Source organism: Colletotrichum acutatum (genome assembly GCF_030867785.1).
Source record: "Colletotrichum acutatum strain CBS 112980 chromosome Unknown BDZ83scaffold_140, whole genome shotgun sequence".
Lineage (NCBI taxonomy): Eukaryota > Fungi > Ascomycota > Sordariomycetes > Glomerellales > Glomerellaceae > Colletotrichum > Colletotrichum acutatum.
Window position 1 is genome coordinate 60,420 of NW_026849134.1, and position 25,910 is coordinate 86,329.

At 53.4% G+C, this 25,910-nt stretch overlaps 10 protein-coding genes across 10 annotated transcripts; 4 read left to right on the forward strand and 6 right to left on the reverse strand.

Annotated features, from left to right (window-relative positions):
* Positions 1-211: 211 nt before the first annotated feature.
* BDZ83DRAFT_756836 (uncharacterized protein) lies at positions 212-1,009 on the forward strand (the record flags this gene model as incomplete). The annotated part of the gene is made up of 1 exon (XM_060514805.1): positions 212-1,009. The coding sequence occupies one exon, from the start codon at positions 212-214 to the stop codon at positions 1,007-1,009; it is 798 nt and encodes a 265-aa protein (XP_060359647.1).
* Positions 1,010-1,887: 878 nt separating this feature from the next.
* Positions 1,888-4,390, forward strand: BDZ83DRAFT_637840 (cytochrome P450). Its single transcript, XM_060509329.1, has 2 exons — positions 1,888-2,367; positions 2,456-4,390. Exons 1-2 carry the CDS (start codon positions 2,230-2,232, stop codon positions 4,007-4,009), a joined length of 1,692 nt encoding a protein of 563 aa, XP_060359648.1. The 5' UTR covers positions 1,888-2,229; the 3' UTR covers positions 4,010-4,390.
* A 297-nt stretch (positions 4,391-4,687) lies between these two features.
* Positions 4,688-5,958, reverse strand: BDZ83DRAFT_756838 (uncharacterized protein; the record flags this gene model as incomplete). Its single annotated transcript, XM_060514806.1, has 3 exons — positions 4,688-5,429; positions 5,483-5,707; positions 5,765-5,958. 3 exons carry the CDS (start codon positions 5,956-5,958, stop codon positions 4,688-4,690), a joined length of 1,161 nt encoding a protein of 386 aa, XP_060359649.1.
* Positions 5,959-9,839: 3,881 nt separating this feature from the next.
* BDZ83DRAFT_589484 (uncharacterized protein) lies at positions 9,840-10,098 on the reverse strand (the record flags this gene model as incomplete). The annotated part of the gene is made up of 2 exons (XM_060506237.1): positions 9,840-9,967; positions 10,032-10,098. 2 exons carry the CDS (start codon positions 10,096-10,098, stop codon positions 9,840-9,842), a joined length of 195 nt encoding a protein of 64 aa, XP_060359650.1.
* A 1,976-nt stretch (positions 10,099-12,074) lies between these two features.
* On the forward strand, positions 12,075-12,890 carry BDZ83DRAFT_589503 (AMMECR1 domain-containing protein; the record flags this gene model as incomplete). The annotated part of the gene is made up of 1 exon (XM_060506239.1): positions 12,075-12,890. One exon carries the CDS (start codon positions 12,075-12,077, stop codon positions 12,888-12,890), a length of 816 nt encoding a protein of 271 aa, XP_060359651.1.
* An 860-nt stretch (positions 12,891-13,750) lies between these two features.
* Positions 13,751-14,284, reverse strand: BDZ83DRAFT_637847 (uncharacterized protein). The gene has a single exon (XM_060509330.1). The coding sequence runs from the start codon at positions 14,140-14,142 to the stop codon at positions 13,864-13,866; it is 279 nt and encodes a 92-aa protein (XP_060359652.1). The 5' UTR covers positions 14,143-14,284; the 3' UTR covers positions 13,751-13,863.
* Positions 14,285-17,465: 3,181 nt separating this feature from the next.
* Positions 17,466-18,821, reverse strand: BDZ83DRAFT_91099 (uncharacterized protein). The gene has a single exon (XM_060516000.1). It carries the CDS (start codon positions 18,744-18,746, stop codon positions 17,484-17,486), a length of 1,263 nt encoding a protein of 420 aa, XP_060359653.1. The 5' UTR covers positions 18,747-18,821; the 3' UTR covers positions 17,466-17,483.
* A 429-nt stretch (positions 18,822-19,250) lies between these two features.
* On the reverse strand, positions 19,251-20,501 carry BDZ83DRAFT_723466 (uncharacterized protein; the record flags this gene model as incomplete). The annotated part of the gene is given in 6 exon segments (XM_060512562.1): positions 19,251-19,595; positions 19,713-19,717; positions 19,804-19,868; positions 19,923-20,074; positions 20,084-20,296; positions 20,436-20,501. Coding segments are annotated over 6 exon segments (846 nt in total).
* An 878-nt stretch (positions 20,502-21,379) lies between these two features.
* On the forward strand, positions 21,380-22,892 carry BDZ83DRAFT_756843 (S-adenosyl-L-methionine-dependent methyltransferase; the record flags this gene model as incomplete). The annotated part of the gene is made up of 6 exons (XM_060514807.1): positions 21,380-21,586; positions 21,643-21,775; positions 21,832-21,955; positions 22,025-22,200; positions 22,260-22,435; positions 22,515-22,892. 6 exons carry the CDS (start codon positions 21,380-21,382, stop codon positions 22,890-22,892), a joined length of 1,194 nt encoding a protein of 397 aa, XP_060359655.1.
* Positions 22,893-22,937: 45 nt separating this feature from the next.
* Positions 22,938-24,354, reverse strand: BDZ83DRAFT_637852 (uncharacterized protein). Its single transcript, XM_060509331.1, has one exon. The coding sequence runs from the start codon at positions 24,255-24,257 to the stop codon at positions 23,256-23,258; it is 1,002 nt and encodes a 333-aa protein (XP_060359656.1). The 5' UTR covers positions 24,258-24,354; the 3' UTR covers positions 22,938-23,255.
* Positions 24,355-25,910: the final 1,556 nt, after the last annotated feature.

Genomic DNA, 25,910 nt, shown 5'->3' on the forward strand with positions numbered 1-25,910 from the left:
CTAGATAAGGCCACTATGACCCGCCGTTGTGGACAGTGACGACAGTCTGGGCCCTTCGTTTCTTGATATATGCCCCCTTCCTGCCACGCCAAGTCTTCGTGCCCGTTCTCGTTCCCGTCACTCTTCATCGACACACTTCACCCATCCATCCAACCATCCATCCCATCTCCTATTCACGCCCACCCTCACGCACACGTACACGCTCACGACGATGAATCTCTCACTCGACAAGACGATGCCTGCCAGCAATCTTCTCTCGGAGCAGGTCCAGCTCGGAGGCACCTACGTTGACACTGTTGTCGAGATATCCGAAGAGCTGTTTCACATGAAGGAGCTTCTGCCGCTAGTCAAGCTCCTGACCCTCGTTTACAAGATGCGCTCACCAAACGCTGATGAGGAACATCACATGAATACCCTCTTACGGACACTGTCAGGCGACAACCTCAGCAAAATAACGACGGACCGACATCCCGAAGGATTCACCAGAGACGAGATTGTCAAGTCGTTTAGCAGGTTCCTGAGCCCAGTTCTCAATGGCCTGACTGGTCTCGGTGACTTTGAGCAGGCCGTGGGCGCTGGCGAAGACCCTGACTCATTCCGCCAATTCTGGGCCCTCGACGACAGAAATCTGCTCTCCGACGCCGCGTCAGGCCGAGGCCCCCTCGCGGCAAGCACACAACCTATCATTCCGTTCCTCGAGACCTTTGTCAAGGACCGCAGCCGGCGCATAGCCTTGACCCAGGATCACGGCGCTCTAGTGCTGGTCCCCAACCAAACGAGGCCCGGCGACGAGATCTGGATGATGTCCCGCGCGTCGTCCTTGGTCGTCGTACGCAGACTTGATCAGCCGGAAGACTCGACGACGGACCTCAGCGTCGTCGGCGATGCTTACAGCCATGGGTTCGTCAAGGGAAAGCCGCCACGGGGCTGCAAGCGTCAAGCCTACGACGATTTGGAATTCTTGACTTCGTCCGTTGCTGTTGGCCTTGCCGGCGGTGTGCCGAGGTAGACACAGTCGCTTATTGAGCTACCTTATTTGATAACCATCTGTCGGCGCAACTTGGCCATGGTCAGCACGAGACTGCAGAAGCACACAGCTTTCAGTTGTGCATTCTCAACATCAGCTGCTTAGTCCGAAGGATAGTCAAGCCTCGTTCTGCGCCATGGGCCGATGGGAATCCTCCCGCATGCCCTTGTCGCCGAGGCTGCATCGGATCGCGACATGTATACTTATGTACACCAACAAGCCCGAGGAGGAAAAGCTGCTCGATCCATCATTCAGCACCAGGGTCAATCCCGAGCAGACTCAAAAGGCAGCATTCTGCAGCGTTGTTTAATTTGTTGTCTGAAAGGGAGAAAACTTGGGCACATCTACCGCCCAGCGCTTCTCAGCATTGAGATTTGACAACGGGAGTTTTGGGAAATTGAGGATTACGGGATTAGGAAGGGAAAGAAAAAAGGCACCACAGAACAATACTGGCGTACCGTGGGATTCTCTTCAAACAAGAAATTGGGATTTGCGTTCTGACACTCATCACTTTAGAGGCATTATTAGATACCCCAACTTGAATTTTTGATTACATTGAACTTTGACGAGACGGTGAATTTGACGCAATCTCGTCTATCGCGAGCCTACTCGTGTATTGCGAATTTGCGATTATTGTGGAAGGTGGCTTAATTTCCCAGGATGATTTGCTGACAACCCCATCGGGGCACCAGGGTCTCCAATCCTCAACTGGGGCCCCTGAATCCTCCTGAGCTATCCGTATCCTACGGAATGGTCCGTAAGGCTCTAGCGAACCTTAAAGCGATCTAGCTTATCACGAATCAGGTGAGATGAACGTAGGTTTCCGTACGGAGAGTCGGATACGGAGTCAATGCTTACCCGGGAGCCTAAATCGGAGTCGACCTCATTCGCTGATGGCGCCGTTCGTTCTTTCACTGCATCTCAAATTATCTCTGCTTAAATACTCAGGACAACTTTCTTGCAACAAAAGTTTAAACGTCAATTCAGCCGCGCACCGTCGCACGCCGAAACCGTTGGTAAAATTGCACTTTGTGCCACGCGACGACGGTGTCGACGGTGGGAGGCGTTTTTAGATTGCTTGGACAACTTTGCAACCCCTCGCAGCTGGCGCCAAGTGGGACCTGGCGTGGCTGACACTCCCGAGACAATTATCGGCTGGTGACATATCTTGCATATTCAACATCGAGTTCAAGTTGCACAACATGGACGGGGTCTTGGCTTACATCCTGAGATCTCTCGCGGCGGCGGTCCTGGTCGCCGCCGTGGGGTCGGTGTTATACTTCATTAAGCTTCTGAGGAAGCACCGGGGCAAGATGGCCGAGCTGAGGAAGCAGGGCCTGGTAAGTTCTCCTCCGTCCTTCTCATCGCGCTCCGTCACGTAATGAGATACTATCATGAGATCCACATCAGACTAACCACGAAATACAGCCAATCGTTCCCCATAGCTTCCTCTTCGGCAACCTCCTCGAAGCCAAGAAAGCATTCGACACCCTCCCGCCGGGCGTCCACGCCAACTACGCCCTCGCCCGCCTGGGCGAGCTCCACGGCAAAAATGGCGCCTACTACATCGACACCTGGCCCATGGCCGACCCGATGCTCGTCGTCCTAGACCCGGACATGGCCCACCAGACAGTCTACCACCCGGTCGCCGGCTCCCAGAAGCCCCCCATGCTCGTCGGCTGGTTCCATCCCATCACCGGCGGGCCGAGCCAGTTCGACACAAACGGCCGGCCGTGGAAGAACCTACACGCCCTCTTCAATCCCAGCTTCAGCAACCAGAACATCACCGCCGCCGTGCCCATCATCCTCGGCAACATTGCCACTTTCACCGACCGGCTGCGCGCCAGGGTCTCCTCCGGGGGCGGCGGTGGTGGTGAGAGAGACATGTTCAGGCTGGAACCCCTAATGCTCGACCTCATCACCGACGTCATCGGCGAAGTCCTCCTCAACGTCCGCCTCGAAACCCAGAAACGGCAACACCCCCTTGCTGAGGCAATGAAGGGCCAGCTCCGCCTCAAATTCACCTCCCACAAGCCCGAAAACCTCTTAGCCCCCATCGATCCCTTCCTCCTCTTCCGCACCTGGAACGGGGGGCGCATCCTCGACAACCACATCAAGCACCAAATCAACGCCCGCTTCGCCACCCTGCTGGCAAACAAAGCCCACAACCGCGACAAGTCCGAAAACTTCCAATCCGTCCTCGACAGCGCCCTCGAGAACTGGCTCGCGCAGCCGGGCAACGACGGGCGCGAGGAGCTCGACGCGGCCTACCTCTCCCTCATGACGCGCAACATGCGCATGTTCTTCTTCGCCGGGTACGACTCCTCCGCCGCGACGATAGTCTACTGCCTGCACAACATCGCCTCCCGGCCGTCCATCCTAGCCCGCGTCCGCGCAGAACACGACGCCGTCCTCGGCACCGACGTTTCCGCGGCACCGGCCAAAATCGCGGAAACACCGGCCCTGCTCAACGCTTTACCTTTCACAAACGCCTGCATCAAGGAGTCCCTCCGCCTCTTCCCGCCCGCGGGCGGTATCCGCCAGGGCTGCGCGGACCTGGTCCTGCACGACGCCGAGGGCAACGCCTACCCGACGGACGGCATCGCCGTCAACATGCTGCACTGGGCTATTGGCCGGAATCCGCGGTACTGGGCCCGGCCGGACGAGTTCCTGCCCGAGCGGTGGCTCGTGACGGATCCGGAGGACGAGCTGTACCCGCCCAAGGGCGGCTGGCGGATCTTTGAGTACGGGCCGCGGTTGTGCGTGGGCCAGCAGCTTGTCATGACGGAGGCGAGGGCCGTGTTGGCGTGCGTGGTGCGGGAGTTTGATATCCGGGATTGCTATGGCGAGATGGACGGCGGTAAGGAGGAGATGGACACGAGCGGGTTGGGCGGGCAGAGGGTTTTCATGGTGGAGGCGGGCGCTGCGCATCCTACGGATGGGTACCCTTGTAGGGTGTCTTTGAGCGGGTATAGGAAGTGAGCAGTCTTAGCCAGGTTGCTTACTTAAAACAAGCACATTGATAATACTATCTTACGTTTATGTGTGTGTGCTTTCGCTCGCGTCAAACTTTGGTTTTTTTGGGCGTGGACACGGTTGCCTAGGTATAAAGGGGATAAGGTGCGCCATAGTCGACTAGAGAAAAGCGATTTGCGGTACTAGAACTAGACTTCCGTAAAGAGGAAGGCTCCTGATGTCGGCAGGTAGACTAAGTCCAGGACGCTGACCTGGACTATTAAGACCATGGATCTCCTGTATGCTTCCCATGCAAGGCGCACTTCCATTCGGACCCTACCATGAGAGGCACTTACACGATAAGACAAGTCGGAAGAAAATCATCATAATACAGTGTAATACTGTTTAGTTCTAGATATCGTGTGAACCAAAGCGAGAGTGACATATAACCAAGCCGTAGCTCGTAAACATGGGGATCTCTCTTCCATCCCATCTTTTACCCCTTTTGGTGTCGTCTGATGCAACATCCGGAACGCCGTGACCCATGTGGTATAATGAGATGAAAAGTATACAGATTTGCAATCAGACACCGAGTGTCTGTTCAAGAAGTGAAAAGAAAAATAATCCGAAAATCAGAAGGGTATATCCGTCCACCTTTTTCAATCATCCGCTTTTTCCCCTGCAAGTTGGAGAACCATGGAAGCATCACTGGCTCCTCTTGCGCTTCCGCTCCCAAGTGTTCTCTCCAGCACCGCCACCAACAATATCCGACTCCTCGATCTCGATCCTGGGCGGCGGTGGCATAGCCGACAAAATCGGCGGGCTGCTCGGTCCGGCAACACTATCGTCGCTATCTTGCCTCCGGTGTCCAAGAAGCGCCTGCCTGTCTCCTCCGCGACCGTGAATTGCCTCCTCCTCGTCCATCTCCGGCACGGCGACAAGTACATGCGAGCTGCCCCAGCTCGGCGCGCGTCCCATGCTCTCCCGTGTAACGACCTTTCCGTTCGACATGGATCCGCTGCCGATGTAGCTGTCGCTGCGGCCGAGAGGATCTGCGCCGGGGCTGCTGTTATTCGCCCAGCCAAACTCGTTGTTCATGGCGCGTTCGACCATATACCTATCGAATTGCGTGTCTCTTTCATTGTTGTACTGCGAGGGTCTGCGCTGGAGAGATGTCGCTTCTGATTCCTGCTGCTGCTGTTGCTGTGCTATCTGTTGTATTTCCTGCTTTTGGATCGATGACTTTGTGGACGATGTGGATATCCGGCGGAGGGAGCGGTCTGCAAGGCTCAGGCCGCCAATGGATAGGCGATCGTTGTAGGAGGTCTCTCCTTCAAGATCGTTGAAGCCGTAGGGCTTGTGGTTAACGGGGTAATGGTAGTCGTCGTACTTGCTGAGTCGGCGGTACGTCTGGATCGAGTAGATGCCCGGAATAGCAACGAGAACGCTATTTCATGTTAGCTGTGTCCCGAAAGAGGCGTGGTTATCGACCTGGCTTACAGAAGAAAACAATCCAAGCCAAGACCGACCACTGAGTAGTGGCTGTCCTTTCTCTGCACGAAGACCACAACATCCAGAGCCAGAACGGCCAGGGAGCAGACGATCTTCAAGATGTGGGTGAACAGCATGGTCCATGGCGTCAAGGTCTCGGCGGCGAGCTTTGAGATTTCGTAAAATGTGGAAAACAGGCAGACGAGGGAGAAGGCGATATTGACAGATTCCCAACTACACGTGGGTTAGTACACGGACTTTGCGGTGAACACTATCCCAACCCTGACTTACACGACCTCTACCACGGGAAACATCCCCTTTGTTTCCTCCTCGGTTTCCCAGTTCCTAAGCGTATCCGACAGGCGCCAAGAAAAGAGAGCGATGACGACGAGGAAGACTAGTAACTGAAGGATCCAAAGAGGCACAAGCACCGCCATACGCCATCTTGACCTGTCGAACTGAGCTTGTTGGCGATGGAGAACCATTGTTGCGGTTTTTCGTTTGCGGTAAGGATGATGTTCCTCGGAAGCTTTCGATTCGGGTCGCCGCAGTTGATGTTGTTGTTCGAGGCTGAGGGAGACTAGTCTGGACTCAAGGCGGACACAGGGAGTTATAAGCTGAAGGTCTTAGACAGGATGAAAATCATAATAATGGCGACAGGGGTAAGTCAGTCGGAACAGGGCCCGAGAAGCGCGGAGAGGGAGGCTATGATGAGGCGATCCAGCTTGCAGGTGGTTGCTCGATTCGAGTGTGTCTGCAAATTGCTATATATAAAACCACCTCTTCCAGAAAGCCGGGACGTCTGAAATGAGCAAGAGGAATCCCCAGCCAGGCTGCAGTCTATCGAGGGACACTAAGCCCTGTCTAGAAAACACCGCTCTAGTCACAACTTGCTTCTGCCCTAGACGGATTGGCCGGGCACCAGGACATCTGGAGCCGCTTTACTATAGATTGAAAGCGGTGAAGCGTACTGTGTATACAGCCACGATTCTCTCATTGGACAGACTCTTCAGGTTCCCGCAATGAGGTGCCCCTTGTCAGCCCAGTCCAGCACCCAGCACTGACTGGGGGCGTAATGGATACCTTTGGAGGAGGACGTTGGGAGCAACGGGGGTCCTCCGCTAGTCATCGTTGGATTGCTGGAGCCTAGCAGCTAAGCTAGGGGGATCTCAGGGTCTCGGGCCATGAGGAGATTAACGCCGTGACGCCTTTCCGCGAGAACAGCCACCACCCCTACGCCTGCGCGGCTCCCTTCCGTAGACTACCACGCAAGGGCGAGTATTTCGTCGAATGGTGGAATGTTGCCATCCCACCCACTACTCTACTGGGTGTGAGGCATCGGATGGCGTTTGCGGCTGAGTTCAAGGCCATGCGATCGATATCACTCGGTCGGGCAAGCAGCCCTGACCATCAGTTCATGCCCACCTCGTCCCTCGCAGACTAGGTAATAGCGAGCATCATAATACTGTCAGGGACGCTGCGCAGTGACAGCATGGCAGACAACTGCAGAGTGAGCAATAAGCGCGGTACCTCGAACAGATGACTGCAAAGTCCTTCTGGTCCAGGTGATCCGCAGTGCCAACAAATGCGTACCCCCAGCTTCACAGCCTGGCTGATGTCGAACAAAACAGGAAATGCGAGTCCCAGAGTTGCGGCTCTCTATAGCGAGGTGGAGGGTCGGGCAGATCAAGGGTTGGCTCCAACTTCATCTCGCTACGCGCTTGTCGTCTTCCTTCAGGATCGGCTGTCGATGGGCATGAGACGCGCTTGTGGTGGCTGCGCAGGCAAAATCGACCAAAAACGGTCCACTTGTAGAATTCCCCGCCTAGACCATTGGAAATTGTGTCATTTTGCGGCATAGGCAGACACGTTTTGTTCGTCCTGGGGGCGCTGGTCTGCCGAACAGAACCATCGAGGGCTGCTGTAACTAGTGAAAGTCATGGTGGGTAGGAATTCCCACTAGCTGGATGGTCCAACGTCCGAACGTGGGTGACTGGGCCGGTCTTGTTGGTCTGTTTGATGATGTGGTGACCTCTCCTTGGCTGTTCAGCCTGTTCTGAGCTCTGGTCTCCTCCCTCAAAAAACTAACGGCATTTTCAGCAGGGCTGACAGGGTGGGGAGGAATGTTGAAAGCGGCCTAGTTCAAGGCTAATTCGAGCGTCTCACTGATGACGCCAGGGACGAGAGACATCTTCCGGTTTCTGCTTTCGGTTGCAATCTATTCATCTCTTGTGCTGTCCTTGCATGCGACGGTGAGGCTGTAATCCGTCAAGGCTGCAGCTTTCCACGAGGAGTTTGCGCGAACTGATGTCGACGAGGACTGTAGATGGGAAAGGTGAGATGTCATGGCGAGGTCGGATTGTTTACGACGAGCTTAATTGAGGTTGGATCTTTCCCTAATCCACTTTGTTGCATTGGATGTGACTCTGGAGCCCAACGTCACGGAACAAGTACCCATTGCTTGAGCCATTGGCGCAATGTTGTGGCATGGCAGGGCAGGGAGCTCGGAAGATTGTTGTTGGTTTGTCTGTAGTGAGACCATCTGCTACTAGACAGTTTTGGTAGAAAGAAACGACCAAGACACGTTTGGAGGTGAGTGCGGAATTGGAAGACGGTGGAAGAAGCAAATGAGTCAACGCGAGATGACGAGAGGTGGCTGTGCACTGCGATGGCCACTGTGAGTCGTGCCTTCCAAAGCGATGGAAACTGGAAAGTGGGTTGCCACCTTGTCTTTCGTCTGTGCCTTCCATCTCTGTTTAGCCTTTTTACCGTACCTCTTCAACTTTAAATCTTTCCTCTAGACGACCTAAATTATGTCTCAACTGGGACACTCAACGTCAATGCTCCCGTTCGCGGTGATCAAATGAGAGGACATCATCTGAACGCCTGGTACGGCGGAAAAAGTGATGCAGAAGCATGAAAGATCGCCATAGGGCATCAAGCACGTCGTTATTAGAACTGCAACCGACCGGCATGACTTGACGAGCAGCCAAGTCAAGCACTCAGTTTCAGACGACGGCGCACTCGCCAAAGGCACGAATCGGACGCCTGGCCATGCCACAGCAGCGATCCTTGTCCTCCGCCCATCCCGTCACGTTCACGTCAAAGACGTCAGCTCGTCAAGAAGCAGTATCATCGACAATTGACTTTCGTCGGATCGCCCTCCATCAGCCGACAATTGAGCAACTCTGAAGTTGTCAACGACCCAGATGTCCGGAATGTAACGTCCTTGGCTGCGATGCATCACGTCCCCGCACAATCGCCCCAACACCAACGAAACATCAGACACAAACTCTATTGAGCCCCCAAACGATCCTGACCTCTTGTTATCGACCTTTGACCATTGCATATAGGCGGTGTGGAGCGGTCCTGTCTGTCGATGCCAAACAGTCCCTACAGACCAGAGACTCGGGTCAGCATTGCCGTGCCAGCGATTGCACTCAGCCTCCAATCCAGAGAGATGGGGCTCGCTGGAAAAACAAAGAATCCATGGAGCATCCAGAAACAGGCACTCGCATTACCGAACCCCATCCGCAACGCAGCAGGCTGTTCAGCGGAGCAGCTGTATCAGCGCAGGAAGAAAACCCGCTTCGCAAGACCATGAAGCGTGGCTGAGCGACGAGACGAAAAAGCGGACCCCAAGTTCCTCACTACGCGTGGAGACAGGCCGTTGTGCCCACTGCCCCATGCGTCTGAAGCGAACTGCGAATGCTGCCCCCCCCTCTCAGGGCGTACCCCTGCCTCCGCCCACATGGAGTGGGTTTGGCACGTTTAAGCTTACAGCCAAGTTGTGGTCTTTCTCGAGCCTGGGTCTTCCCAAGTTCTCAGAAAGCAGAAAATAGCAACCGTCGTCGGGACACTTCCTCTTCCGGTCATGTTCGAGAGGCTGATCACCTGCCGAGTCAGTCTGACGTGATGGATGGCGAGTGACAGTTCGGCCGGCGCATTGATTGACAGAGATCAGACATAATGCTGTCGACGTAATTGTGGAAAGGAGGGAGTGTGAGAGGTGCTGCAAGAAAGATTTCTGTGAGAAGAAAAGGCCGGAAGCCAGCGACAACCGTAAAGCGGCGTGTTACTGACTGCCAGGTTATATTTCAGAATTATCTGCCACAGAAGGCGGGGGAATATTGTCTGTCACCCATCCTGTTGGTTCCGGTCCCAAAAATCAAAGTAAAGCCAAAATCATTGATTGATTTGCCATGATGCCTATGTCGCCCTGTAACCCTCCATCCCGGTATTGCCGCCAGATTACGAGTTTATGGACGTGTTTAATAATATTGCGTTGTCGTTTTGCAGTTCGTGATAGTGTCCGTCTATCTCTAACTTCTCAATCCTCCTCTTGAAGTCGAGTTGGCTTGGTCGTTTAGATACCGGCTTCCTTGTTGGCCTGGTAGACGCCGGCGGTGTTGAAGGGAACAATGTTGCCGTTGGCGTCGGTCATGGCAGCCTCCTCCACGGGAACAGTGGAAGCAGCCTGGCGCTTCTCGACCACTAGGCTGATGTTAGTGTACCCCCAAGACTCATCCACGATATCCAAGTCGATGTGGTGACGTACTCTCGGTAGGAGCGGCAGCAACGAAGGCAGCAGCAACGGCGAAAAGAGTGAAAACGGAGTACTTCATTTTGACGGTTGGTTGGAAAAGTTGTTGATTGGAACGAGTGGTCGGCCGGCGACGAGCAGATAAGTTGTACAAGAAGAGAAGGTTGTAAAAGTCAAGTACGTTGAGAGAGAGTGTTGGTTGACTAGCAAGATCGAGAGAAACAGAACACGGCAAGGAGATGGACGTATTTGTATGTTATCGATGAAGCCCACGTACCTTACCTACCTTACCTTGACCCCCCGTCCCCCTCAGGGGGTCCCTCTGTGCCAAGTATCACCATCGACATCACACATCAGACATGGACGCTATAGGCGAGGAACAGCGATAGCGCACGGCTACACGGCCACACACACGCAGATCTGCCATCCAAATTCTGACTGGAACTTTACAGTCCTGTTCGCTCCCGCACCATGAAGTTGAGACCAAGCGGTCAGGGCTTCCCAACGCCCGGTTCCATCCCTGGCCGTGGTCGCCTCGACCCGCCGCCTCCCCTCTCAACTTAACATGGTCCTGGTCATACACGAAGGAGGCAGCCGCGAGCTCTTCCAGACAAGGCCAAGTTCGATGTGGATGAAAACAAGGGACTTCCCGGCGTGTCATCTGCACTTACAGGAACGATGCCAAGACCTGGAACAAGAGAGTTAAGGAAACCATGGGATATGGCGCTGAATGGCTGGCCCCATTCCTATCTTCTGGAGACTCCTCCTCCCCCTCTTCCGTCTCCTCTGTTCCCGCCTCTTCCTCCTTCCCCAGCCCGTCCGCCTGGTTTCTGCTTCGAGCCCATGTCAGGCAAGTGGATAGATCGGCATCTTTTTGGGGTGAAGTTTGATCGCGGGAGTAGAGGACTCCAGAGGGGACGTTGGGGCAACGTCTGAAACTGGGCTGTGACGAAGAAGCCGCGTAGCAGTGGCCCCACTAGTCAAAATGAGTGCCGTTGTCACAGAAGCCCATCGATCCTCCTCTCTCGCAAGCCGCAACCCCTGTTGCCCAAGGCTAGGACGAGCGAAGATCAGACAGCAAGCCGCTCGCTTTCAGCAAGTTCCGGTAGCAAAGTCAGCAGGGGAAGGCGGAGTTTTGATTTCTTGAAGGGGAGGGGACGCGGCGACGCTACCCCGGCCGCTGCATGTTGCCAAGTCTTCACCCCGGTGTACCTTATTCGTGAAGCTTGGCTTTGAGGTTGATCAGTGGGAATGGCGCTCCCGGGACGTGGGTTGGTCCAGACTTTTCGTGCTTGCGAGCGAGAGACAGGAGAGGGTAGAGAACAGACCGGTTCCAGGGGGCCGCTCACTTCTTCGACAGCGGAATGACGGGATGAAGAAGGCGTTCGGACCAGTGTCATTCCTGTTCAGGGGGTGTTTCGAAACTGGCTGACCCTTGCTATGTCGACGTCAGGGAGAGTTTGATGCGGGAAAATCATTTGAGCGGCCCGTTGATATCTTTAGCGTCGACTTCCTCCTCGAGTTCTGTTCGCTTGCATTGGTAGCTTACCTCATCCAGGAAAATGGTAGATGTGGCTGATGACGTGTGGCTGATGACGTGTGGCGCAGTGTGACCGGTCAGCCACTGCACGGCGCCGCATAACTGAGCCATGCAAATTATGCCCGGTGACATTTCACGACATAACTGCCCCAGAACTTCACAATCGCCGGGGCCAAATCGCGGGGTTCCGTTATCTGAAGTGGGGTTTGAAGCGGTACGTAGCGCCGATCAGCACCTTGAGCTACCATACCTATGCTCGAAGGCAGGCAGCCCCTCCCCAGCCCGAGCTGACCTCACCTAGAGGAAGCTTTCCTCGTCATCCCCATCTCCTTCTCTCTCGTACTCGAATACTGCAAATCCCATCCATCTCCGCGTCCCCTGCTGAACCTCGTGCGGTCGCCAGCCCGATCAACTCTTTGGAACGCTCTGTAGCTCTACGTCTCATTCCCCAGACACGCCACCATCCTCACCACCACTATCGCCTCACACCAGCCGCCAAATTCTTTCGAAACGAGCTCATGGCTTCCGTGGAACACTGCCTCTACTGCTTCGAGGCTCTGGCTTCGCACCTGGAGAAGCGGCCGGGTCTGTCCCTCAAGGAGATCAAACAGTCATGGCCAGAATACGCCAAGACCCTGTCACCCGGCTTCGGTGACGGCAAGGACGGCAAGAAGCTCCTCCCGGCCCTTCAGCGCCTCGCCGAACCCTCCAGCGACTCCGCCTCGGCCTCCTCCGGCTCTAGCATCTCCCTCCCCGCCGAAACACCCGCAACCTCCACCGATTCTCTCGCCGACGACGACGAAGCCGATGACATCTCCGAGTCCCCCCTCTTCGTCACCTGGAACACCGTCTCCTCTTGCTCGGGCCATCGCTCGCTGCGCGGCTGCATCGGCACTTTCGAAGCACAAGATCTTGCCGACGGCCTGTCGAGCTACGCCCTCACCTCGGCGCTGCACGACATGCGCTTTCCGCCCGTCGAGGCGCCCGAGCTCCCCTCCCTCGAGGTCGCCGTCACCCTCCTCACCGACTTTGAGGACGCCGACGACGCCATGGACTGGACCCTCGGCGTGCACGGCCTGCGCATCAGCTTCTTCTATCACGGGAAACGCTACGGCGCGACGTACCTTCCCGACGTCGCCGTCGAGCAGGAGTGGACCAAGGAGGAGACGCTGGTGAGCCTCATGCGCAAGGCGGGGTGGATGGGCAGCAAGAGCAAGTGGCAGGACGTCGAGCTCAAGGTCGTGCGGTATCAGGGCAAGAAGGAGTCTTTGGAGTACGGCGAATACAAGAAGTGGGCCGACTGGGTTCAGAAGAACAAGACGAAGTGTGGCTGAACATCCGGGCTTTTGATGTTGCCTACATTATGATGAAGAATATGCAAATGGCGTTATACTAGGGAGTTGGGACATCCGATTTTAGGAGTCATGGATTAGGCAATGGGTTACATGGATATAGAAGGCTTCTAACCCCTTCTACTAGATGGAGGGATGCCTCTGTGTGGTAATACAGGCAACTTCAGCTCTACAACTCTGGCTAAACGTTTGTCTGCGTAATGAATTCCGGCTGTGATTGTATGTGGCAAATGATGTAGCGGCATCTGAGTGCTCTTAGTAGGTAAGTAACAAGACAACGGTAGCCATTTTCGGATGATAAGGATGGTATCACAGTCAGTGCTGAAGCTCATTCACGATAGCAGTATGGTTTGGTCGCTTGATGTAACTTCATTATCAGTGTTCAATCTGAGACATGGCCCTCAGGCCTCTTAGGCATCATCTAAAGTGCTAGTCATTGAATCTGAGGTATCTTGGACGCTGCTCTAAAAGTCACTTACTTACGAGATGATAAGCTTCCTTCCTCATCGGCCTTGCAAAGTCTTGGTCCTCTCCCGTCCAAGGTGGACTTGCACTAAATCAGATTCTGCGACACTGCGTACTGATGTATTCCCCTACACCTCGAAAGTGGTATGCCACTTCAAGGCATAGCTTTTGGAATGAGTACGCGAAAAGTCATCACGTCTGAACAATTCTGGCATATGTCGTATGCAAAGCTCGGGATGGAGAAGTGTCATCGATACATGCATATAACTTTTCTCTTGGTATCAGGTCTAATTACATTGTACCGCACGCAAATAAATACATTTCATAAAGTCGTAAAAGTTGTGTTCGCTCCTTGCGTCTTTGTTACACAAACAAAAGTCCTCGGGAAGCTGGTATCAAACCGAAGACACTTCACAACATCAGCATGTAATCATGCACCTGGGTCCTCGTCTCACCAGAGGAACCCAGCCCCCGTTCCCCGTCCCATGTCTTAGTATCTCGTCCTGCTGCGACTGCTGCGATACACATTCGCAGGCGGCAAAGGCGACCCGCTAGCCCTCCTTCTCTTGTCAACGACAACAGGCTGCGTGTACCGGACCTCGTCAACCACGTACGACGGGCGCCGGCTATGGCTGTGTCTCGAGGTCTCGTGGTGGTACCGGTGCTGCGTGCGCCTGCGGTGCCTTGAGCCGGGCGATCGGCCGCGGTACCGGCGGCTGCGCTCGTCGTACTCGTCCTTTTCGGACCAGTCGTTGGGTCGGCTCCACATGCCGCACGATTTAACGATCCACAGCAGGAGGAGGAAGCCGGCGATGGAGCCGATGACGATGCCGGCGATGGCGCCCCCGCTGAGGTTGTTGTTGGAGGCGGACTCTTCTGTCGTCTCGGGGGTCGAGGTGATTGTCGTGACGACTTGGCGGGAGGCGAGGATGGCGCGGAGGGGGGAGGGGAGGGTTCTTGTTGGCGGGAGGATATCTGATGGGTGGCGTTTTGTGAGACCTGCGGCGAGGGCCGAGAGGGTGTTTGAGATTGGTGTTATCGGTGCCATGGTGTTGAGATTATGTTTATTTTGGACAGTGGTGTACGTTGTAGGACTGGTGTTGTATGACTGATGTGAGCTACGTGTGAGTGGCCGATAGTGGATGAAGTCTAGTAGAGACACCCGAAGGAAGATGAGACCTCAGATGACAGCTGAGCTAGACCTTGCAAAGGGCGGGGAGGGAAGGACACAAGTGATAAATAGTATGTAGGTGGTGACAGGAATATGACGCCCGTCTACCATAATGAGCGCATTTCAATAAGAGAAAGGCAGGGCAACCTTATGGGCATGGCTCACTGCAAATCTGCCAAGCGAACTTCCCAATGACCCCCGGCGAAGACGATTGAATGGGGCTGGGTGGGAAGCCCGGGCCTGCAAGTCATGGGCCTTATGGATGTGACAAGCAGGGGTAGGGATGTAACGATGAACCAGTGATGAGAGCGAACAGCATCGGGGGAGCAAAGGTTGAGTGCCCATTCGAACAAGTGTGAGTGGAAACATTTTCTTCGTGCCATGGGCATTGACGGCAGCATTGAACAAGCGCAGGAAAGGTAGACGGAATTCTTGGTCGAATCCCCCCGCTCGAGTTTGCAGGGTGAATCTTGGACTAACACTACGGACTACGACGCAGATATGCAGCTTTTTCCCTCGGTAGCTTGGTCTGCCGAACTGCGAGTAACCCGGTTTTGAGGGGACTTCAAGCTTTTGCGCCTGAGCGAGTGTTACTTCAAGCTTGTTTTACCTACAGCTCTACCACCATTATGTACAACAAAGAAGCTGTTTACCCAACTCGAGGTCCACCAGGTCTCGGCGACCATTGTCTCTGATGCGCCGTTTTGATCAATTGTTTTAGTTGGAGCAAGGAGGCCGTTTGGATTTGATGACACAAACCACAACCCTGGTCTCGACTTTCCTCATCTGGATGGAGCATTACGTCTGTCTTACACCGGAGAGGAGGGAGGGAGGGCGGTGGGTTCGGTCGCCCGCACATCACCAGGTATCCCATTGAGATTTCCCCATAACAAAAGGCCTAGACGATCAAAAAAAGGAAAAAAAGAAAAAAACAAGCTGGCGATGCCGGAAGGAAGGTTAATTCGCGATACGACTCAAAGCTAAGCGTGCTAGGGCTAGTACATCGCAGTAGGGAAGGGAAAAAAAGAGAAGAAGTTAAGCGTGGATCCCGCCGAGGATCATCACAGCTACGTCACTGGCTCGTGGCCGGGGGGTGGCTGGGTGGATGTTCAAAAATTCCGCATCGGCCGACAAGACGCCATTACCATTGGCCAAACGTGTCCGGAGTGGGCCCTCCGGCACCTCGGGCCCCCCCACACCTTCACACGCCACCAACCAAGCCCCGTCCCTTTCTCATCCGCCCGCCTGCCATCCCGTCACAAGGACGTCCAGCGCACAGCGAACCTTCTCCATATCACGGCGCCGAGTTTCCTCTCTGCCGCCATGTTCCTTGTTCCTGGGGCTAGCGTTCCGTGTCTTTGATCTCGATCTTTTTTTCCCGGATTGCCGGCGCTTTCTGTGCGCGTGAGACACCCATCCACCATCGCAAGAAGGAGGGGGAGGGAAGACCGCCTCTCTATGTTGGTTGCAGTTGACAGCACGGGTAGACCGTTCTACTTGACTAGGGGAAGGACACCTGCCCTGAGTTGCATTGGGCGTCCAATATAATACAACATGCTGGTCCAAAAGTTCATGCCCCGAGCTTTTCTCCATCATACGAGGACACGCCGTTGGGCGAGTCAGGTTTCAGCGAATCATTCTTTCACCGAGCTCACCGAGCTCACCACAAACAGCAAAAATGGTTGACCGTACACCGTTTCGAGCGTTTTGGCGGAGTCCCCATGACCCAAAATAAACGATCTTCAGGGACGTTTGCACGCCCTAGAACAGCGATCACGATAACCTTACCAGCTTTTAACAACATGCTTCCTCGTGCCCTTAGATTAAAGGGTATCTAGTTGTGGATGATCTCTCTTGTCATGTAATTGTTCTTTAGGTTTGTACCGACGGGGTTCACACCACGACAATACCCAAGGACCAGAACACCCCCAGCAATCAGTCGACGATCTGGGAACCGCGCCCTACCGTCAACGTAGGATAACATGCTCAAAACAGTCGCATTCCTACTCCGTACCAAGCTCAGGTGTCACATTGAGGACCAAGAACCACGGCTCGCCCGACTCGCCGCGCGGCGGCCATTCGAGAAACAATTGAACGGCCCGCAGCCCGGATCTGCCGAAAGGTTACCGTGATGGGGCCCGTTGGACTTAGATGAGGGAACCCGCTTCCTGTGGGGACCCGGATCTGCGTTTGAGCATGGGGCGCGTTCTTTCAAACGTCACGGGAGAATCTGAGATTTCTTATTAAAACAGCAGGTTGGCGCATGTTTCGACGACAAGTAAGAGTCGCCTGGGTCGAATGCTCTCTGCAATCTGGACCTGCGTCAACCTGCGTCTATCATGACCCACGTGGAGACTGGAGCTGCGCATGCAATGTCTAATGTTATTGCTGACCGTGACAGGACGACAAGGTGTCTCATTTCGGGTTGTGGCAGGGTGCTTGACTCTGTTGCTTTCCCTTTTGGGACGAATCCCTGTTATTGCTATGCTCTTGACTAAGAGCTCCTCTTCGAGAGGAGTTCACGAGCCATGCTGTCTTTTTGGCAGTGAAGAGTTGTGTCTGCTCTTCATAACTTACTTATCTCGGTGTGGAAAGATCCTTCCATTGGTCCATCACCCATCTAAGCTAGAAGACGGGCAAGCTCTTGCTATATGCGCACTCACCTCGCCAAAGTCACGCAAATTCCATGTTTCGATCTGATTCAGCCTGCTCCGATCTTCACTGCGATTTCAACACCCCCTAAGGCGGTGATAGGGCTGATGAGGCTCGAAAATCTCATTTTTCTCATTTTCCTGTTTGGGATTCACTGCGATTTTAACACCTCCAAAGGCGGTGTTGAGGGGGCCGAAGAAATGTGGCGAGAGCTTTCAGTGCGTCAATGGTGGAGTATCTCTTTCAACTGAACATAAACCGGCCATGAGTTTCGATTTTGTGCTTCCTTATCTAAGCCTCCCTCTCCAAGTAAAGTGCTTCTTCGGATCCGCCGCCAACTCCCTCATCGCTTCAACATCCCCCGTCTCCGGCCCGCTCTCAATTGTGCCGGCCTCAACAGCTAGCCTAGCATACTTGACAGCCTGCTTATTCTTCCCAAGCAAGTTGAAATTGAGGGCCGCAGTCGTATACGCACCCGCCAACTTCGACTCAAGTCTCTCCTCCTTAAACAACTTCAAAAACCTCTCCACCATAGCCACCGTCACCTTGGCTCCAATATCAGAGAGCTGCCTCTCCAGCTCCTCCACCTCCATCAGCCGCTGATCTGACGCCGCGACGAGCTTCTTGGGCAGACTGCACTGCGAGCACCCGCACTCGAAGCCCCACGCCCTCTTGGCGCGGTGCTGCCGCACGGAGCGGACGCCGAGCTGGTCGAGGTATGATATCGTTAGCTCCTCGCCCGGCTTGACCGGCCTGACGATGGTGGTGCGGTGGCGGAGGCCATCGATGCGGAAGGCGACGTTGGGACGGCAGTCGTGGTTATACCGTGAAACCTCAGGGAAGTTGCCGTAGTGATGGCCGTCGCCCTGTACACCGCCGCCGAGGTCCATCTGGAACGAGTTGGTCGCCATGATGTCGCTGACCTTGTGGCCGCCAAAATGCCCCATCTGGCCGAGGAACGTCTTGCGTGTTTCAGCCGGCAGGAAGCTTGTGACGCTGTCAAGGAGGAAGTGCCGGTCTGCTGCTGGCGTGCGCTCGATGAAGGCGCGGTGGGCGAGGAGGACTGGCGTCTTGAGCATGACTGTGTCGCCCCGAGCGAGGGTCTTGTTGGCGAGCATGCCTAGTCCCTTGCCTTCTACCTTTGCGATATGGAATGATGGGTTCCGTGATGACGGACCATCTTCTCGGTCTGGAGTCTGTAGGTCTTGTTCCAAGGCCTTTGCTTTCCGCACGTTTTCTGGTGTTGAGATGATGACAATCCCACGCCCGTTCGCGAAGCCGCGATTTGCGTATAAGCAGTAGACTCCTGCGCACCCGTGAGGGCCCGTCCATCCCAATGGCTCCGTCTCTGTCGTCTCGTTTCGTTGCCTCTGCCTAAGTTCTGTATTTTGCTTTCTTTCTGTCGCGATATCCCAAGTTGAACATTCTAGGAGCGTCTCGAGTGGTGTCCAGGGGCATGTTCGCACCCCGCCCAGGTGTGCTTGGGCCTCCGATGCGACCGTGTAAGACGCGAACGCGAGAGGGAATAGTAGTGATGAAGACAACATCATGTCTATCTAAATGTACAAAAAAAACTTCAATCTCGAGGCTCTCTTTTTATGAGACGATTTTGCATTTCTGTCAGTTGCCTGACGTGGACTTAAAGTATCCTGCCTCGTGGACATGGGATGAAAAAGCTGCTTCTTGCTGTATGTTAGTCTTGGCATCGAGGAGACCCCCCACCCGTTTCAGCAACGTTTCTGAAACTTGACTGGCTAGGAGATCAGCGCAATGAAGGCGGCTTTGCGGCTCGTCCCCGTCTCATATTCTCTTGGGACGTAGCAGCTGTTGGTTCAGCGTCTACCAATGTTCCTTGATATGATACTGGATTGTCACTGGCGTCTTCGGGAACGCGGCAGTCTCGTTTTGCTTGGTGAAAAACGGCTGAAAGCCGGGGGCAAGTGCAGTCGCACTGGCTGAAGATTGCCTCACTGCCCCTAAGTTGCTAGAGTCAATATTTTGAACTCAATTCTTGGTGACGCTATCTTCTCTGACTTGACTCAAATTGCAGCCCATCACGTTGCTGCTGAAGTCGGCCCTTCTTCTCCTTGATCGTACGTGATAGTTACGGTGCTACTCTTGACAACCTTGTCCTCGCTTTCGGGGTACGTATCACTCTGGCGCCCAGAAGAGGATGTCTCAGCATTCTTTCCTGGGTTCACAATGCTCTCTTCACTGTCTTCCTTGGCATGCATCGTGAACCCGTACACATCAACCTTTTTCCTAGGTTTGCTCCTTAATTCGATCGAGTCTTGCTGCGGTTGCTGCTGCTGCTGCTGTGCACTTTTCTTGCTGTGGCTGTTGTATTGGTAGCTGCCCGACTTCTTCGCGAGAGACCAGATGCTGCGTCCTTTGAACATCTCGAGGATGGGTTGCAGAATCGGGATGCAAGCCGCGATGATGATGAGGTTCCCCTCAATGCTGTCGATTACACAGTTTAGTCAAGTCCTACTTGAAAGAAAGAAGGTGTCACTCACGATGTCTAATAAAGTGGATCACATAAGTCGTCTGCAATTGATAATTAGTTGCAAGCTCTGTACTTGAGGCTGAGATGGTTAGGAATTTTACAGCTGACATCTTGACTCGAAAGGGTTGGTACACCTGTAGCCTTTACAATACCAGCACATCCGGAGCTGTTGTTGGATCTCCGTCAGCTACGCCTCTCATCCAGCGGCAATGACACTTACATGATGCCCATTCCAAGAGCGCACGTGAGCGCCAGCTTCTTCTGAAATCGCATATGCAATTTCCAGAGCACTACTGCTGGATATACAGCCAAGTAGAAATCAAGAAAGGCAGAAAATGCTGTCAGTGAGAGACAGCATATGATTCCCATCGACTAGAGTACCCTGAGATGAAGCTTTCCCGGCGCGAGTAAGCGGGTCAGAAGCGCGATGACGGCTAGCTTTGGGAAGCCCAGAGTTTCGATGCGGGGCACGTACGCCGCTATCATCCACTTGACCGTGTTCTGCTTTTGTTCTAGATTGAGAACCGTGAAGTGTTTGCCATTGCCCCAGCTTACTAAGATTGTCACTAATGTGTTCGAGAGGATGGCGCAGCCCTATTAGACATCAAATTGTTAGTCAGTGTTCCTCAAGCTTTGTCATCGATGATCCAGATACATGACTGAAACGACGTACAGATGAGAGAATGATCCAGTAGTCATCGCTGAACAGCCTTCGGTGCACAGTGGCTCGAACGAAGAGCCGTCCACCGACGAATATCAGGCCAAGGGCAGTGAAGGTCCAACAGACCGCAATGATCATTGGACCTTTATCGTCGACCATGTTGACAAACTGTGTCTACTGAACGATGAGGGTATGCAAAAAAACGACGAAGACCTAGATTCACCATCACGAAAGGATGTAGAGAGGCAGAAATATTTCAATATTTCAGACCTCCAGCGTGAATATTATGATTCCATACGCCTCGGACTGGTTCCGCTTGTTGTGCATTGCAAATTGGGTCTGCTTCAACACTATTCATGACTGCACAGGTGGGTCGTTGGCCGTTGGCCGTTGATCAACCGTCAACATCTTTCCCGAGCTATCGGTTCGGAAGGAACTTTGGTTGAAGTCTGTCACTTATGGCCTGATGCGACCCCGGAGGAAGTCCGAGAATGAGACTCCGGAAACCATAAGCCCGGGGAAAGACCCTCAGCCTGTCAAGGCTTACGTATAGAATTATTGGCGGCTGGGATAACTTGTTGAAACATTGCTGATATGCATCTTGTCGCTTCTACCACCGGCTTGGGTCTATAGGAATTGAATGCTTGTACTTGAAGGTTGATGTGTGGGGGTTGCAAAGCAAACAACAATTCATCACACGATAACTTACGTACCCCTTGAATAGCATCCCGGTGACTCTATCAATCCGGCCGTTGAGACGGAAACGGATGTAAAAGTGGCGATCTCTGTTGGAAGCAAACCAAACCAACATGATTTCAGTGGGTACCGCGGAAAGTAATCGTTGCAACCTTTCTGACAATACCCATGATCCACTTGGATCCTTTGGAAAGCCGCGTCTCTGCATGACTTAAAGATGATTCTCTTTGAACCGCTTGTGTATAACATGGCAGATTGCCAAAGCTCGAGATTCCCTACAGCTTTTCATTAACCATTCGTCTCCCTCACGAACTCTGATTATGGCTGAAGATCTTGACCTATCTCCTGGTACCCGCCCGAGCAACTTCGCGGCTGTGGGTGGCCTGTTGCAAGACATTAATGATCTGCAGACGAAGCTAGTCGAGGGAGACGAGGAGACACGCCCTGAACTGGTTATCAAGACCCGCAGCCTTCTTCAGTCCCTCCAAACACCACGTGAGCAAATGGTGCAGCACACGTGGGCGGACGTGAGTACCAACTTGAAGTCGGTTAACTGAGTTGTAAGATTGTTGACTGGAGCTAGCCGGGACTGAACGCAGCTTTGATCACCGGAGTTGACACTGGGCTATGGAATCTCATGGCCACGAATGGTGCGGATCGACCCCAAAAGGTTGGCGATCTGGCTGAGACTCTCGGAATTGACCCTGTGCTTCTTGGTAGGTGGTTCCCATCATGTAGGCCTGGAACGTCGTTCGGCTTACGGTGTGTATAGAACGTCTTTTGCGCCATGTCTGCGCAATGGGTCACCTGGAGGAGACGGCGCAAGACGAGTACTTGCTCACCAACTTCACCAAGTCATTGGCCCTAGATGTTATCGGCGATGGCTATGTTGCCATGTAAGATTACCTGCCTCTTTACTTTCCACAATACTTGTCACCTCAACTGATATCTCATACAAATCATAGACTCGGTCGCATTGGTCGAAATCCGATCGAGTTCTCCAAGTTTCTCCGGGAGACCAACTGGCAGATTCCTACTGATGCTGCACATACGGCCATGCACGCATCTTATATGACAGACTCACCTAACTGTCTCGAGTGCCTCCGTTCAATAGGACTAGGACCTCACACAAACCATCACAGTAGGTTAAGAAGTAAGATCCAAGGCATGAAAACATTTTCACTGACGACAACTTCACAGTGGGAGGCTATCGACAAGGGCGGATGCCCTGGATGCATCCTTCGTTGTACCCTGTCGAGAAGACCCTGTTCTCAGATGCGGATACCTCGCCCAGTGCACCACTTCTGGTGTATGTGGCCGGTGGCCTTGGCCATGACATTGATGAGTTCAAGAAGATGTACCCGAATCATCCAGGCGTCAGTCTTCCCCCATCACAGGATTCATCTTGCTTGAGGTCCAAAATATTCTCTTGAATCTTTGCTAACAGTCAAGCAGAAACTCATTCTTCAGGATCCTCCCGTAGTCATCGACGACGTCAAGGGCATTGACACCAGCATCGAGCTGATGGGCCACGACTTCTTGACCGAGCAACCAATCAGAGGCGCAAAGGCCTACTTCATGCACTCGATCATGCACGACTGGCCAGATGACGTGTGTAAGAAGATCCTGGCTCCCCTGGCAAAGGCGATGAAGCCCGGATACAGCAAGCTGTTGATCTTTGAGGTGGTAATTCCGCGCACTAGTGCTTATTGGGAGGCCACAGCGGGCGATATTCTGATGATGACCCAGCTCTCAGCGTTGGAACGCACTGAAGACCACTGGTACCAGTTGATTGAGGAGAGCGGTTTGAATTTGAGAATTGCCAAATTCTAGAAGTGTGGCCAGTCGGATGTGGAGAATCTTATTGAGTGTGAGTTGGTGGCTTAGCGTACAGACTCGAGGACAGGCAGGCAAATGAATCCTTCATCAAAACTTTCGACATTAGACCAATATTTCGAACAACATGATACTGTACACCGTGCATCATCACTGCTTTAAACACGTGTCAAGGTGAACCTTTTAAACTTGTAATGAATTGGAATTTGGAACGCCACGACGAACTATCAAAAGCTATGAATTAGGGAAAAGTTGAAGGCTAATAGCCTCTTTGAGTAAAGAAGTTGTTTGAGAAGAACAGTCTCATACGAACTGTCTTCTTTGAGAATAGAAAACACAACCAATTAGCTCCTAAATTCTTTAGGCCTTGGTGTATGCCTGCAGGCAGAAGCCAAGGAAAGCATAACCTCCAGCACAGCGAACGTTCGAGTTGTTGGGGATCATGTAGACATATCCGCCCTGGTTCGGGCAGTATCCGAAGCCGTAGACAACAGGGTTTCCAGTAGGAGAGCCGCTCGATTGGCAATTGCCGTAGTACGCACCGTCAGAGCGACCGGTGTATGAGCAAGTGATGGGGTAGTTTCCGGTACCCTGCAAGTCGCTGTAAACCTTGTCGTTGGCCGTGGCAGGATCGGGCTGGTAGTAGTCCACGAGGACCTTGTCCGGGCTGTTCAAATTGCGCATCTGTCCGGCCTTGTCGACGTAGAATGGTGTGGCGACTGACGCATCGCGGACGAGGCGGAGCGCGCCTTGGCCATCGACTGTCACGTACAGGCTCCGGTCACCGGAACCTTGCAGGACAAATGCCGTGGGTGTGGCCGTAGGCGTGAAGGCAGCCTCAACGGTGGTCGTGACAGTGATGGTGGTAACCGGAGTAGCCAGCGTGGTGGTTGTGGCGGTGATGCCGTCACAGGAGCAGGCAGACGAGTAGCGCGCCGTGGGAACGAGTGTTCCGATGGTGCTCTTGCAGCCAGTTTCAGCGTAGGCCGGCATGCTGCTTGGGCGGTTTTGCTTTGGCGTGCAGACCGGGGCAGCAGCAGTGGTGGTCAAGGCCTGGCGAGCCTCGATCTCCTCGCGCTTCATCTTCTTGAGCCCGGGGTAGGCATTGGCCAAGGTGGTGGTGTACGATGTGACAGTGGCCGTCTGGGTTGCGGTTGAAGTGCAAGGAGTCTCAGTGACCTGCATCCATGATGAACAGTCTGCTGATGCCGAAGCTGGGCCAGGCTTGGAGCCGAGAAGCGCGCGGAAGCAGTTGTCACGGTTGCAACCGGCTTGACGTGCGAAGAGTTCGTCCGCAGGGGTGGCGGCAGCACGTTGTGCAATGATGCCGCCGACGAGGGCAGTGATAATGGAGGACTTCATCGTAGCGGAAGGTAAGAACCTGAGGTGAGTGTATTTCGATTTGTTTCAAGTTATGATATAGATTGATAGGTAAAGGCCAAAGCTGCTTGAGTTGAGGTGATGAGTGAGTAAGAAACCTATTCTTTCCGAGTTCGACCGGTGGTTCTTATACATAATAGCTCTGTGTGTGCCTTCATTCTTCGAGTTTCTGAGTCCATCTAGACCGCAATTTTGTTTAGACTGCGCTAGAATCACCGCAGCTGAACTCTGTATAGTTCAGCAAGCCCCAATACTTCGCTATTTTGCTCTAAGCTTCGGATGAGACTGAAGCGGAGTATCTTCTCCAGGAAATTCATGCCTAGAATGCTCCATGATCCACCATGTTTTGACGGTACCATGGGCTTGGATCCGAAAGCTGAATGGCATAGTTCGGCAATCATTCCCATCTCCCTGCATTCCCTTTCAAGAGATGCTTGTTTCTACTTCGGGACGTCCATCTCTAAGCGACTCCGAAGTGAGACAAAATTCTACGGCTTAATAACCCCAATTTCAAGTAAGCTCAAATCATACCTTGTCAGGCCATGCGTTTTTCTGGCCCTATTGTCGGGGTGCTTGCTGCATTGCGACGTTGTCAACCAGGATATAACAGTCCAGAACGGTCACTTCAAGCTATAGTTTGGCCGCTACTGCGGGTGCAGCCGTACCGGTGCCAACACCTAGGCCTGAACGGTGCGCTGCCACCCGCTCGAACGGCAAAATCGACTAGCTTACTCCGAGGTACTGTTCACGTTGATCTGCTGATGGTTAACATGGGATGTTCGCTAGTTTGCAAACTAGTGTGACCAGCCCCGAACGATTTCAAGATGGGAATCGTCTTCCCCACTAGCTGAAAAAACCCCTGCCTTAACCCCATTAACCATGCTGGGACCCCTGGCATTCCTCAGAAAAAAGAATTCTCCGATGCTGCGGTGAAGGTAACCAACTGTTGATTCCTGGGACCCCAATCCTCTCCGAGAGCCTGGATTGTTTTCTGGATGAATGAATGGGTTTGTGCGAAAAGAAGGCACGTAAAACTTCACGCACTAGGCTCATCTGAGGTTGTTACTCCTGCGGCTGGGCCAGTATCTCCGCTTTTCGGCAATGAATGAGTTGTTTCCTTCTGCCTGAACATGCCTAAAATCGCTTCTCGCAGAAGAACGGCGATTCCGAGTGGAGCCAACATAAACACAATGGGTCACTTAGACGGGGAAGGGCTGGAAACGAGGCTAGGACCCATGCTTAACGTGAAAACTCCTGGTTCAATGATATTCCCAACTCAGCCATGAATGCCTAAGATATTTCATTGGCTTTTCTACGAAAGCTCGTATGCATGGCATGTATATTTTCGTACAAGGTAGTCTTCTCAGCTTGCACCCTGCTTTGACTCACTTTCAGCTCAGGGTCCCCAAGCCCGATCGAACTGATGTACTCGTGGATTCCAGACCTGTAGATCATGTCTCCGAGCCATTCCATAGACCATGATTCACGTGGCACGAGTCCTCAAACTGACTTGAACCATGTCATCCACAGTATAGTAAACGCCATGCCAAATTTCGGCTTCTCGGATGAGTTTCCTAATCAATCAGAATGCATTCAGACTTCTTCTTGAGTACCATGCCATTCACAAGAGTTCTC

What these genes read in the sequence shown, in the direction of transcription:
- BDZ83DRAFT_637840 (XM_060509329.1), top strand. Translation starts at nt 2,230, where the DNA reads ATGGACGGGGTCTTGGCTTACATCCTGAGATCTCTCGCGGCGGCGGTC. An exon ending in AGCTGAGGAAGCAGGGCCTG is followed by an intron (nt 2,368 to 2,455) that starts GTAAGTTCTCCT and finishes CACGAAATACAG; the next exon opens with CCAATCGTTCCCCATAGCTT.
- BDZ83DRAFT_637847 (XM_060509330.1), bottom strand. Translation starts at nt 14,142, where the DNA reads ATGTGGAGCCGACCCAACGACTGGTCCGAAAAGGACGAGTACGACGAG.
- BDZ83DRAFT_91099 (XM_060516000.1), bottom strand. Translation starts at nt 18,746, where the DNA reads ATGATGTTGTCTTCATCACTACTATTCCCTCTCGCGTTCGCGTCTTAC.
- BDZ83DRAFT_637852 (XM_060509331.1), bottom strand. Translation starts at nt 24,257, where the DNA reads ATGAAGTCCTCCATTATCACTGCCCTCGTCGGCGGCATCATTGCACAA.